Source organism: Sycon ciliatum, unplaced genomic scaffold, assembly GCF_964019385.1.
Source record: "Sycon ciliatum unplaced genomic scaffold, ocSycCili1.1 SCAFFOLD_2424, whole genome shotgun sequence".
Classification (NCBI taxonomy): domain Eukaryota; kingdom Metazoa; phylum Porifera; class Calcarea; order Leucosolenida; family Sycettidae; genus Sycon; species Sycon ciliatum.
Window position 1 is genome coordinate 1 of NW_027044960.1, and position 13,353 is coordinate 13,353.

Genomic DNA, 13,353 nt, shown 5'->3' on the forward strand with positions numbered 1-13,353 from the left:
GGTTTGCTCATGGTTATGCTATTCCCTAGTTGACTTGATTCTTTTCTTTTCTAATTGGATTTTCCTATTTATCTGGTTTTGATTTATCCTATTTACTTGACTGGATTTGTCACCATTGCTTTATTTGCTTGCACTCTTCGAATTCTTCACCCCGTGCATCACCCAGTTTCTGACACCCAGTTTGTTTTGAAATAAAGGCCAACTTCTAAGTTGTATTATGTTTTACTTCATCACATGAACAGGCTCCGAAGACTTCTCACCAAACCAATGGTCTGGCTCCTACAAATTGACGAAGATGTGCATGCATGTGTGTGTGTGTGTGTGTGTGTGTGTGTTTGTTTGTTTGTGTGTACCTGCATGCTTATGCATGTGCACACGTTTGAAATCTTTTATTCTCACGATGGCCTGTGGCCAATAGGAGAAAAATAATTACAGGCACGGGGATCAGATACAGAGAGATCAAAGTTTAGCTGCTTGCTGAGGCAGTAGCGATCGAAATAGGGAGTTTATCACATAGGCTGGTCGCAATGGAGCTATAGATGTGCTGAGCGATGTGAGCAAGTACATACGGAAGAGATGACAAGTGGTAGGATGTTTGCTTTGAAATCCCGTCTGGGGTTGATATGCCGGAGGCTTAGTGGAATGCTATTAAAGAGATCAAGAGAAGCATAGATGGGGGAGTTTGATTGATGGTGGTCTGGGAGGTGGCCGGTTGGTGTGGTAAAAGTGGATGACAGTGGTCTTACTTGACCAGGAGATGCCAATCCTTCAGCCACTGTGCCGCAGTTGTCACAGCTGACTGGAGGTACTCTTCTACGGCTAGAAATTTCTCGTGAGCGGCAATGATGGCAGTGTTGCCGGCAAACTGGCTGCACTCAGTGTTGGCATTTATGCAGGCGGTTGGCAGATCGACTGTGTAGGCCGTGAACAAAAGTGGCCCCAAGACAGAGCCTTGGGGGACCCCGATGGAATGTTCAGCCAGGTTGATTTGCTGCTCTCCACTTGCACACGTTGTCGTCTGTTAGTGAGATAAGAGGCAAGCCACTGGAGGCATTTGCCATCGAGTCCGAGGTGGGCCAATTTTGCAAGCAGTCCTTGGTGCCACACCCGGTCAAACGCCTTAGATAGGTCGAAGAAGCAAGCAATTACTGTTTGCCCAGCGTCTCTTTTCTGGGTGATCTGATGGATTAACCCTTTCCATGCCAGCATGTTTTCCTGTGTTGGCCACGCATTGTTCAGGCGCTGAGCTCAACTGTTCAAAGCTGCACGCGCACATCAGAACGAAATATATTGCTATTTCACTGTACACTGCACTTTCACTGTTGATGGATTTTCACGATCCATGGCTTGTTGGAAAGATCTGGACAACAGGAAGCCATTTCAGGGACTCACAGCACGACAGGCGTACCAGGGCCACTTCCATCTCCTCTCAAAGTCCCCCTACGATGCCTGAAAATAACAAAACGACTGCCTCTCATGTGTTCTTTCGTCTTCTTGCTCATTGTGAACTGATTTTCACGATTCAAACTGCGTTGGAAAGCTGAGATTCAAGCGCGTTTGTTGCAGCTGACTGCGCACGCGCTGTGTCTAGGGGAAATCCCTTACTTAGCCTGCATGAAGTCGCGAACAAAAAAATTGAATCAATCGCCAAATAATGAAATTTGTTCATTCTGGCCGTTCAATTTACCTTGTTGTATCGCGAAGAACTTTATATCCCTGGAAAGATGAGCTCAAGACCTTTACAGCGGTGTCTCAACCTTAGCAGTCCGAGATATTTTGACGGAGTTACGACAGTTTGTACACTAGTCTATAGCGCGCGATACACATGTACTGTACAGTGTGCATCGTACAGTGTAGGCAGAACTTGTAAACGCGTCCATGGCCAATCGGCTCATACTAAATTATAGCAAGAAAAACTGCTTTATGGCAGTTTTCTAAAAAAGGTTATTGTGTTCTAGTCCATGGACCGGACCCCGTCTAAAAAGTAAGAAATTAACGAAATGTGATAGCCGACAATTAAAATTTCACACAAAACCTCACAATAATCACAACACTTGAAATGCTGTTTTCAACACTAAACTTGTACTGCACCAACAATTGGCAACATGCAGTCATGCATGCATAGGAAAGAGGATCACGAGGGGAAAAGGTCTTCTACATGTAGCTTTTCATTCTGTGTGTGATTATTGTGAGGTTTTGTGTGAAATTTTAATTGTCGGCTATCACATTTCGTTAATTTCTTACTTTTTAGACGGGGTCCGGTCCATGGACTAGAACACAATAACCTTTTTTAGAAAACTGCCATAAAGCAGTTTTTCTTGCTATAATTTCTTTTGTTTTTTTCTGCCACCAATCAATGGAATGCCCTATTATCAATTTGTAAATGATGGCCTTCACATCATATCAATACCGTATTATACGCATTGATGTGCAAGCCTTTTCTTGCAGAAAATGGCACTAGCATAATGCATGTTCTTCTGCGGGGAAACATGTGAGTAGTGGTGGACCGTGGTGATACTTTTTTTTATACGGAGGTCATTCTGTGAATGTTGCTGTAGCAGAATTTCATGACTGTCATAAAATTGTCTTGCCTTTCAGATAGATTTCAGATTTCCCCACCCTCGATCAGATTTATTTGAGAAATGTAACCAGGTGCGTGTCGCAGATGTTTTTGTTAATTCTGTGTTTATAATGGTTTATAATCATGGGTTATCGTGATAAGGTCATCCTGCATCATATTGCACTGAAATCGTAATCCTGTTGATGTCGATACAACTTTTGGAAGTAGATTAATGACTTCAAACTGTTAGTCCACGATTTTCTAAAACAACACAGCAAAGAAGGAACAATAAACATGTATTAAAATGTAAACAAATACATTGCTCAGTCCAAAACCTCGTTCCAACAACTACACTGATCCCGAGGATAAAAGGGACTAGGCTATGGTTGGAGGTACTGAGAGATAAACAAGGCACTCCATAATAATAAAATCTTACACATCTTTTGGTGAGTAGGAATGATATCCAGTCGAACCTCTTTAGGACGAACACCAAGGGACCGATGGTATATTTCTGTGAGTTTGTCTTAACCTAATTTATAACCAGTGAATACAATTATTTCTCCAATAGACATACAAATAGATTTCTTCTACAGCGAAAGATTCTAAGCTACACCAACTCATTGACTCGTCTCGCATGAAACAAATGAGTCACTAGAGAGGTTCTGCAAAACGAAAATGCGAACTTTCGTTCTACGTCATGAAGTGCGAAACTTCGCACGAACTTTCGCAACTTTGGACGCGAAACTTGCAGGAAACGCGAAGTGAACAGTCGTACACACTTTCGTGAGATCGGGTCATGGCGTACGTGCACTTGGCCCGCGCAAACTACGAAAATGTGCAGAACGCAAAATTCGTACACACTTTTGCAAGGACTGTCGCGAAACTTCGTTCGAATTTTCGTTTTGCAGAACCTCTCTACTGAACCTTTCTTGCAACATGACGGCAACTGAAACAGCAACAGAGAAAGTACGATACATGTACAGCACATTCTTGCAGGTACTACAAACATATTGCAGATCGTAATTCTTGCTTTGGCGGCACGAAACTGTATTTGGGGCAGTGCAATCTCGGCGGTACTCACAAATAATAAATTAAACAGCCCAGACTCGAGTAAACAAATCCAATCATACAAGTACGAGATCTTCACGAGACGAGACTGCACCCATTGGCTTGTTTCGTATGAAGCAAACAAGTTTACCGAACCTCTCCACAATGGAGATTTTCCCTGATACGCGAATATATTTTGCAAACTCGGTCAATGGGTCCTTGAACCTTTCCCTCCAGATTGGGGACTGCCAACGATAGTATGCCACTGACCAGTGCATTATTTGTAACATACCAATGTACAATGAATATGGGTATTTCGACAACACATCTAACATAAGCCTTACCGTCAAGAAGGTGAACTCGCGTTCTTCGCACAGTGTAGACAAGGACAAAGAGATAAAAATGGATCTAAATCCGAATATAATCAGCACACGTTTCCGGAAATGAAAGGGTGAGCATAAGCAAATGAATCGAAGGAAACCGGTCAACTCAGAGATCACCTGTCATCGAGTATTCCGTAAAAGGAGGCCTCGGCAGCGGAAAAGCTAATTTAGAAAATAGATCCTGTCAGCTTTTCCATTCTTTATTGCATTCCGCCCAAAATCAGCACACTTTTCGTAAATGAAAGAGTCAACACAAGCAAATGGATCAAAGGGAACTGGTCAACTCACCTGTCATTGAGTAATATTCCGCGAAAGGAGGTCTCAGCAGCGCCGAAACGAAATAAGCCAGGCCAGGAGACGAAATATCCGAAACAGCTCATACAAGAAGCAGTTCCAAAGGAGTAAGTTGCTCGCGCATGCACATCCGAACACGGACTGCACTGCATGCGCAACACAATGTCTGCCGTGCACGTGCACAGCACGCAGCTACCACCCGTTGGTAGATCTAATACCGAGCACCTTACGTAGAGACTTACGTAGCCTAAGTGAAATACCGAGCACCTTACGTAGAAACTTACGTAGCATAGCGGTGTCGTTTTTCTTGCCATGTGAACACAATAATAGAAAAGCGGACAGGATCGCTTTTCTAAATAAAAACGCGTATACGCGTCCATGGCATGGAAAGGGTTAACCGAGATAGCTGCTGTGTGGTGCCATCGTTTGGCCGAAAGCCTGATTGGCCGTTGGGGAGGTGAGGTTGGATGTGCTTCGAGATGCGGTCAGCAACTATCCTCTCTTGTACTTTCGACGTCACGCTGAGTAGCGATATCGATAGATAGTTGGAGGGCTCGGTTTTGCTGCCCTTCTCGTGTTTGGGGGTGACTGTTGCGTCACTTCACTCTTGCGGGATAGTGCAACGTTCGAAGGAGATAATAATAATAATAATATCTTTATTAGGATGACCAGATGTTAAAACGGGTTGCTAGGGATGGCGCAAGTGAACTGGCTGCCTCTTTCAGTAGGCGGGTTGGTATGCCATCACAGCCCGGGCTCTTTGATGGGTCCAGGTTAGACAGTAACTTTGAGACTTTGGGCTGTTGTTTCAAGTGTAGTGAGGCCAGGAGTATTGGGTGTGGGGGAATCAATGGAGGGGAGTTCCTTGTGGCACCCTGTGACTGACTGTTGGCTCTGCGAGATGAAGAAAGCGTTCAGGGCGGTTGCTTTTCAGCGGGGGTTGAGAGAGTCTGGCCCTGGGAGCCTGAGCATGTCTGGCATAGTAGGTCGTTGTGAGGACTGGAGGCCGCGCATCAGTTTGTGTATGTTTGGTGTGGAGTGGCTCGTCCCAGTGCCATTACTGACATATGTAGACTTAGCGAATCGGAGAAGGTGAGTAACTTTGAAGGTGAGTAACTTTGTTGCGTTGAGTGGTGTATGCTGTCCAGTTGCAGGGTGTCAGGGTGCACAAGTAGGCACGGTAGAGCCGGTGTTTTTCTCTGATGGCGTTAGTGAGCTCTGGGTTCAGCCATGGCTTTGCGGGTTGGCTAGTATGCCTCGGGGCGTGAGGTACTGCACAGTGTTTGCGGGTGCAAGTGAGCACTTTGTCCTTCCATGAGTGCCACAGGTTGTCTATGTTGGTAGTATTCAGGGTGTCACCTTCCGGTAGCAGTTGTGTGCGTTCAATTTCGGCTTTCAGACTGCTGATGCTTTGGTTTGACCATTTCCAATGGGTGGTGTTATGGGTGGGAGGTGGTACGGCTCGAGGGGGTGCAGCGACTGGCTTAATTAAACCCCTGATGGATACATGGTCCGAGTTGCCGACCTGCGGGAGACTAGAGACAAGGACATAGTCGCTGTCTACATCCGTGACGACGAGATCTAGGCAGGATTTAGGGTGCCCATTCTGTATAAGAGTGGGGAATGTGACATGTTGGTGTAGAGAGTAAGTTTGGAACAGCACTGCTAGATCCTCGCCAACAGCATATGTTGTGTCAGAGTGGCACCAAGCGGCGTTCTTTGCATTACAATCACCGAGGATAATCTTTTGCGTTGTTGTTGGTATGACTCGGATCAGTTCCTCAAGGTGCTGGCAGAATAGACGATGGTCGCAACGGGGTGGTCGGTAGACGCATGTTGCGTTGATGGTGCGGTCGTTGGCTGACAGTTTCAGCGATAATAGGTCAAAGTTGTCTGGGGTTGCTGTAGGGACGAGTTCATGAGGTATAGTGTCGTTCACGTAGAGAATCCCTCCTCCACCTTGGCGATCTGGGCGGTCTGCATGATGTAGTGTGTAACGACTGAGGGCAAATAGGGAGTCTGGGTCGTGCTGGGTACACCATGTTTCAGAGACATCAATGACATCATAATGACATCATCAGGTGGCGTTCTTGACAATTACTGTTGTTGTTGTGCTTTTTTTATAGTCGTTCAAACAAACAGGCAATGCTGCCTTCACGTGTGTGCGTGTATGTGCACGTGCGTGCATGAATGTGAAAGAGTGCACTTGTGTGTGCACAGTTATAGCATTGAGTCTAAAACCTCAACCACTGACGATATCTAGATGTTGGTGCATTCTGCCCTGTCATCATACTGACATTATTACCAGGCAGGCACAGTGGGTTGGTCAAAGACAGTTTTCCACATAACATAACTCTCGATAGACCAGGCAGGCACAGTGGGTTGGTCAAAGACCATGATTGAGATACGAGAGGTACCTGGTTCAAGTCCTGTTTGGGAGCGGTTTTTCCAGCCGTGCTGCTACCCACAGTCAACTGAGAACTTGTGGCCAGGCACAAGGGGTACATGGATGCAGTTATTGGGTTCGTTTTCGGCACTTGTGCCAGTGGTTGTGAGACGTATCCACTCACACCCACCGTTAGGCGCGGCATCTGCCGCTATGGTTTACCGGGTGTTAGCGGCCGTCGTAAGTTCCCTTCAGGAACGGACACGATAATTTACTTTTTTTAATATTATACTGACATGAATCGTCAACGACTGTTCAAATATTTTGGAGTGGAGTATCTCAGGGTGGAGTATTTTCGCTAAATCATCGCAGGCCTCACACTCTTCTTCACCAATGGCAACTGTTTCACCCTGAGTTTCATCACCATACAGGCATACTCGTCACGGCCAGCAAAACGGGATCGCCAATCTCTTCACGAGCCGTCTCCAAGTCATCGTTTATGGTTCAGATTGAGTCGCCTGTCTGCTGAAGAACAGAACTCCCACAGGCAGCCAACGCAGTAGCAGATTCAGAAGATGACGTCGGCCGGGAGACGAAGGAAAACATCAGGCAACCGTAAGCTAATTGTATCGCGATACACCTCAAATGTCCCAGACAAAAACAAACAAAAAATTTAAGACGGGCACTCACCGGTGCCGGGTTGCCTCGTTGGAGATTCACCAAACAGTTCTTCGCCTCCCCCTTCGATCTCACGCGCTTCACAGATCGACTGCACTCCACTTGAAGTGACATGGCAAAGCAGCCCCGTCTTCAGATGTCACGACACTAACTAATCTTACGCGAGGATGAAAAGAGAAAGGACCTGACCGAAATGCTCCGGCATAGCTGCTGCTGGGTGTGAGCCTGATCGACTAAACAAAACAAAAACAACGTTCTCAGTCAACAACACGGCCAGCTACAAGTAGTGCATGCTGCATGCAGCCAGTTGTACGATCTCAGTCACCAACACGGCCAGCTGCAAGTAGTGCATGCTGCATGCAGCCAGTTGTACGATCTCAGTCACCAACACGGCCAGCTACAAGTAGTGCATGCTGCATGCAGCCAGTTGTACGATCTCAGTCAACAACACGGCCAGCTACAAGTAGTGCATGCTGCATGCAGCCAGTTGTACGATCTCAGTCACCAACACGGCCAGCTACATGTACAAGTACGTAGTGCATGCTGCATGCAGCCAGTTGTACGATCTCAGTCACCAACACGGCCAGCTACAAGTAGTGCATGCTGCATGCAGCCAGCCGTACATTTACACCGTCTACACTGTACACTGCATGTATGGCCAGCTAGTACAGCGCATGCACGCGGATCATGGGCCAGGCCGCGCCCGGGGTGACCGGCGCAAAAAGATGCGCAGAAGACCCTCATTCCATGTTGACTTCTTTTCCTACGTTCCCAGTACATTGGGGTCCTTTTGGACCCCAGGAACGTTTTGGGTGGTATTCTTGCAAACTCTCCATTTTATTTATTTTTGCTGCATTACCTTCCCATAGACCAATTCTTTGACCAAAACTGCATTAATTTTGTTGACAGCTCTGAAGTTTGTCGGGATTATTTGCAAGTTTGCAAGAATACCACCGAAAACGTTCCTGGGGTCCAAAAGGACCCCAATATACTGGGAACGTAGGAAAAAAGTCAACATGGAATGAGGGATTACGGCTGAAGAAGAACATTTCCTTGTACGGCCTCATACTTCAGTGGATGTCATTCGAATGTATTCGGTAACCGTGGAGATACATACCAAAAGTATCGCAATTGTTGCACTTCCCTGTGTTCTATGTTACTGGGGTCCATTTGGACCCTGCCCGCATTTTCATAAAAGTGAAATCCGTCATGAATCTCTAACCCAGACTATTTATTTATCTCATTTATTGCGTTGTTAGGGAATACATGAAGTTTCGGGGAGATGTGATGCAGAAGAGTAAAAATCATACCCCAAATCATACCCCTGAGGTCCGTTTGGACCCCACAACCCGGAATGAGGGTTAAATCAATTTGGTGCTGACCAATTTGCAAACTGATTCTCATCTGCGTGTGCTCTCTTTGCTCAGAATTGTATACTGGATTTCCCCCGCCAACCAGTGCATCATTGGTCCAAGGGAATGTAGTGAATCTCACATATCCTTTTGTCTTTGGCTCTAAGTTCACCTCATATAACCAAGTGACGGTAAGGTGATACCGAGATGCATCCACGCTAGTTATGTACCCACCACTGACATTGTATTATTCTCGTTTTCTTTAAGAAAAGATGAATGAACAGGCAGTCAAGTCAGACCTGTTCGCATTTCTCAATCAAGTGAACTGATTACAGAAAGGAAGTGAAAGAGAGAAAGCATGCATTGTCCACCACTTCCAAGTGGAGTATGCACTCACAGCTCCGAACGAAATCTTTTCTCATTTCACTCCACCTTGATGGATTTTCATCGTCCTGGGCTCGTTGGAAAGATCAGGACCAAGCGAATCCATCCTGGCAGCTCTCAGCTCTATAGACACATCAGGGCTACTTCCACGTCCTCTCCGAACTATTCCACTGTGCCTCGGAATGGCACAACAACTCAATTTCACATTCTTGTTCGGCTTCTTGCCCAAATAATCCACAGATTTTCACAATTCAAACTGTGCTGCAAAGCTCAGATCCAAGCGCTTAATTTGATGTCCATCACGCATGCGCCGTGCCAAAGGGAATCCCCTGGCACGCTCCTCAACAAAAAGAAGTCATGAACAAAACAATTCGCGTCACTCTGGGCCGTGATTTCGGTGTTCATCTTGTCGCCGCTCAATGAATTCTTATCCTATCCCGAAGAACTTTATGTGCCCGGAAAGATGGGGTCAAGACCTTTCCAACGGTGTATTGATTGTCGCGATGCGTTTGTGTCTGACGAAGTTACGAAAGTGTGTACACTGATCTATGCACTGCGATATATCGCACGATTTTTTTGCGAGTTAACTCGTACGTAGTGGATCAGGTCATGCATAAAGTGCGAGTTAACTCGTACTCAGCACGCAAAGGGTTAAACGTCCCTCCTAAGTTACTGCAACAGGAGTCAGTTGGTTTGTGCTTCAAGAGGAGAAGGGAAAGTTTTCTCACACACTCAATCTACATTGCTTTGGTATATGTTTCTCCACCAGGTGTCTCTTGATGGCCTAATGTCCCTGAATGGTTTTTCCGGAGGCTACAATTTGAACGCAAGGGTGAGAGAGGAGCGTGCCATTGTCGCCCCCTACTGGACATCGCGCTCTGGAAACCAGGCCTGTTCCAATGGAACCGTGAAAATACATCACTTCAACGAGACTGTCGACAAGGCTACGTTTGATGCTATCAAAGAGTTGACTAAGAAGGCCGTTCAGTTGTCTAATCCCAGTGAGGAGTTTAGGCCACGTGAGGCCGTTTTTGTAACCTGGTTGGAAATCCCTGAAAATGACCAAAACAACAAGGTAAAGTGAAAATTCTAAACAGGTATGCCATGTGGTGACGTCATATCTGCCAAGAATTAATCTGCATTCGACTTTACTATTTCTTTACTATTTCTTATTCAAATAATCTACGTGGAGATAAAAGTTTAATAATAGCTATGAAAAGTATGAATGCCGCAGACATCACCACGCAACATGACTATTTGTTCAAGGTTTGGTTTTGTGTGTTTCCAAAATCGAATTTCACTGATGATCGGAGCATGAAAATCGATTTTGGAAACACACAAAACCAAACCTTGAACAAATTGTCATGTTGCGTGGTGATGTCTGCGGCATTCATACTTTTCATAGCTATTATTTCTTATTCACATGGAGAATCCAATAGTAGTAAGTGCGGGGCGGGTTCTGGCCCACTTTTTGACCTTTGACCTTTGGGCCAAATAAGGCACACTGTGTCGGTCGTGCTTGGTCTGGCCCCGGGACTCCCCCAGGGTTTGACCTTTGACCTTTGGGTTGAATAAGGCACACTGTATCGGGCGCGCTTGGTCTGGCCTCGGGACCCCCTAGGGTTTGACCTTTGGCCCTGCCATGTCATAAATGTCATCATGTTCTTTTCCGTGGCGACCGTGCACTTGTGCACGTTCGGTGCATTCATTTCACCGGGGAGTAGTAAAATACGTACTACTCCCTGATTTGCACATCGTAGATGTGCAGTGAATGACATATTGCGCATGCGCGCATAAGCACGCGGAGCGTGCGACCTTCAGTGGCCCTGCGGAAAAGACGCAGTGCAACACAAGGTGGACTAATTAGTTAGTGTACACGTGTCATTATACTAGTGTGATAGCCGACCTCATATACGCTGTACGAGGAGATTTTTCCTCAGTATGTTGTAGGCAGTGCTGGAGGTTACGTGACGATGGCGGAGCCAAGTGCAAAAAGATCCAGGCAGCCCAGACAGCCCACCTCGAGTGCCGTGCGAGGTTTTTTGAAAAAGTTTTCTTTGCCAGGTTCAGGCACTGATCCTCTCGTCTTTTTCAGCAGCCATCATGACGAGCTCCGACAGGTTCTGCTCGAGGAGCTTCAGTCTCACCCTTTCAAGGTGGTTTTAGTTTTGAGGGTGGAGATGACACGAGAGTCGGCCACGGGTAGTACGTCTGCCTTCCCGTTTTTTAGAAGTAGACCGGCTCGGATCCTCAGCGAAGGGGATATTGATAGTGCAGTCAAGACGATGGTGGCGAGGATCACTGGTCTTATTGATAAGTGGGTGCAGAACGGATCTGACTGGACCGTTTCTCGAGTGAGACAGCTGGATGTGTCGACAGCAAAGTACACTCCTCTTCGAGGTGAGTTTCTGTTCATCCGGCAGTGTTTGTTCGAAGCCTGTCGAATTTCTTGTGGAAAGTTGAAGATGTATGTTTTGTACCAGATGTACAGTCTTTCGTGATTGTCGAGAGGGTGTAGTTGTAATGTGGTGTAACTCTGAGAAAAACCTTCGTTGTATTTTTGTGGTGTTCTGTAGGTGGTGCAGCTGATATCCCGCCCAAATTAGAAAAAAAGAAGGCCATCATTAACGTAAAGAACAACGATGACAGGTGTTTGATGTGGGCGTTATTGTCAGCGATGCATCCCATCGACAACAACCCACAGCGTGTATCCAGGTACACCCAGTACGTTGATGAGCTGCGGTTCGATGGTGTGATGTTCCCTGCAACGCTCAGTGATGTACCCAAAGTGGAGTTACAGAATGGTCTTGCAATCAATGTGTTTGGCTACGAGGGGAATCTGTACCCACTGTATCTCAGCGAGCGACAGGAGACTCCAATCAACCTGCTTCTACATGACAACCACTTCACATGGATAAAAAACTTCAGTCGTGCATGTGAGAATAAGAACAAGCGGGCAACACACTATTGCTTCCGATGCCTCTCCGCACACAAAACAGCAGACTCCCTGCAGCATCACAGCGAGAGATGTCAGGTGATGAAGCCTGTGCCAGTAGTCATGCCCACAGCAAAGGACAGCATCCTCAAATATACAAATTTGAAGCACAGGATGGTGGCTCCATATATCATTTACGCTGATACGGAGGCCATCATTGAGCCGATGGAGGAACAGCATGGCAGCAGCACTGTACGCACAGCCCGTCATGTACCATGCAGCATCAGGTATGTTTTGTTGTTGGTGTTGTTTTTGACTAATTTTTGCTGTACTCATGCCTGCACAGTGCTTCCTGTTATTTTCTTCTTGTCTTGTTCTCCCCTGATTGTGTTCGTATTGTAGTATGTGCATTTTGTGTGATTCCATTTTTTCAAAAAATCACTTATTCTTACTTTCCCTCTTCTTTTATGCTCTTGTAGATATGCTGCCATCCGATCCAACGGTGAAGTCCGTGGCGAGTTTGACGACTGCAGTGAGAATGCCATTCACAACTTTTTCGACAGTCTCAAAGAGTTGGAAGGCAGTATCCAGGAGGATTTGGCTGATATCAGGCCAATTCGCATGACGGCAGAACTGGAGCTTGAGTTTCAGAACGCAGTCAACTGCTGGATATGTGATGAAGTACTTGGAGAAGATCGTGTTCGTGATCATGATCATCTCACTGGTAAGTATTATAATTTTTTGTTTATTTTTGTTGTTTTGCAGTTGTGTGTAGATATGCGTATGTGTATAGTGCATTTTCATGTCTTTGTAGCTGTTTGCATCTGTGTTTTATCACGGTGTATTGAATTGTATTGTCTGTGGTATCACCTTCACTGTAGATGTTTACTATGTTTGTGTATTCCCCTCTTTCTGAATATCTGCACAGGCAACTACCGTGGTGCTGCACACTACCAGTGTAATATTCAGCTGAGTATCTACCCAGATCGCCAGATCATTCCGGTTGTGTTTCACAACCTGAAAGGGTACGATGCTCACCACCTCATCGCCCACATTGGTATGACCGAGGTTGAAGAGGTGGAGTACGAGGACTCTAACCAGCGTAAGCGGATTAAGAAGGTTGGTGAGATCAGTGTCATCGCCAACAACATGGAGAAATATATTTCATTCAAGTGGCGCCAGTACCGCTTCATTGACTCCATGGCCTTCTTGAACTCCTCTCTGGACTCGTTGGTGAGCAACACCCCGGAAGATGCCTTCAAGCTTACTCGTACATTGGCCCATCATGACCTTCTCCTGCGTAAGGGTGTCTACCCCTACGAGTACATGGACTC

At 46.1% G+C, this 13,353-nt stretch overlaps 1 protein-coding gene across 1 annotated transcript; it reads left to right on the top strand.

Moving 5' to 3' along the window:
* Positions 1-11,029: 11,029 nt before the first annotated feature.
* Positions 11,030-13,319, top strand: LOC135830763 (uncharacterized; the record flags this gene model as incomplete). Its single annotated transcript, XM_065342979.1, has 4 exons — positions 11,030-11,484; positions 11,661-12,306; positions 12,499-12,743; positions 12,948-13,319. Coding segments are annotated over exons 1-4 (1,690 nt in total), but the record flags the coding sequence as incomplete, so codon positions are not given.
* Between the last annotated feature and the right edge of the window lie 34 nt (positions 13,320-13,353).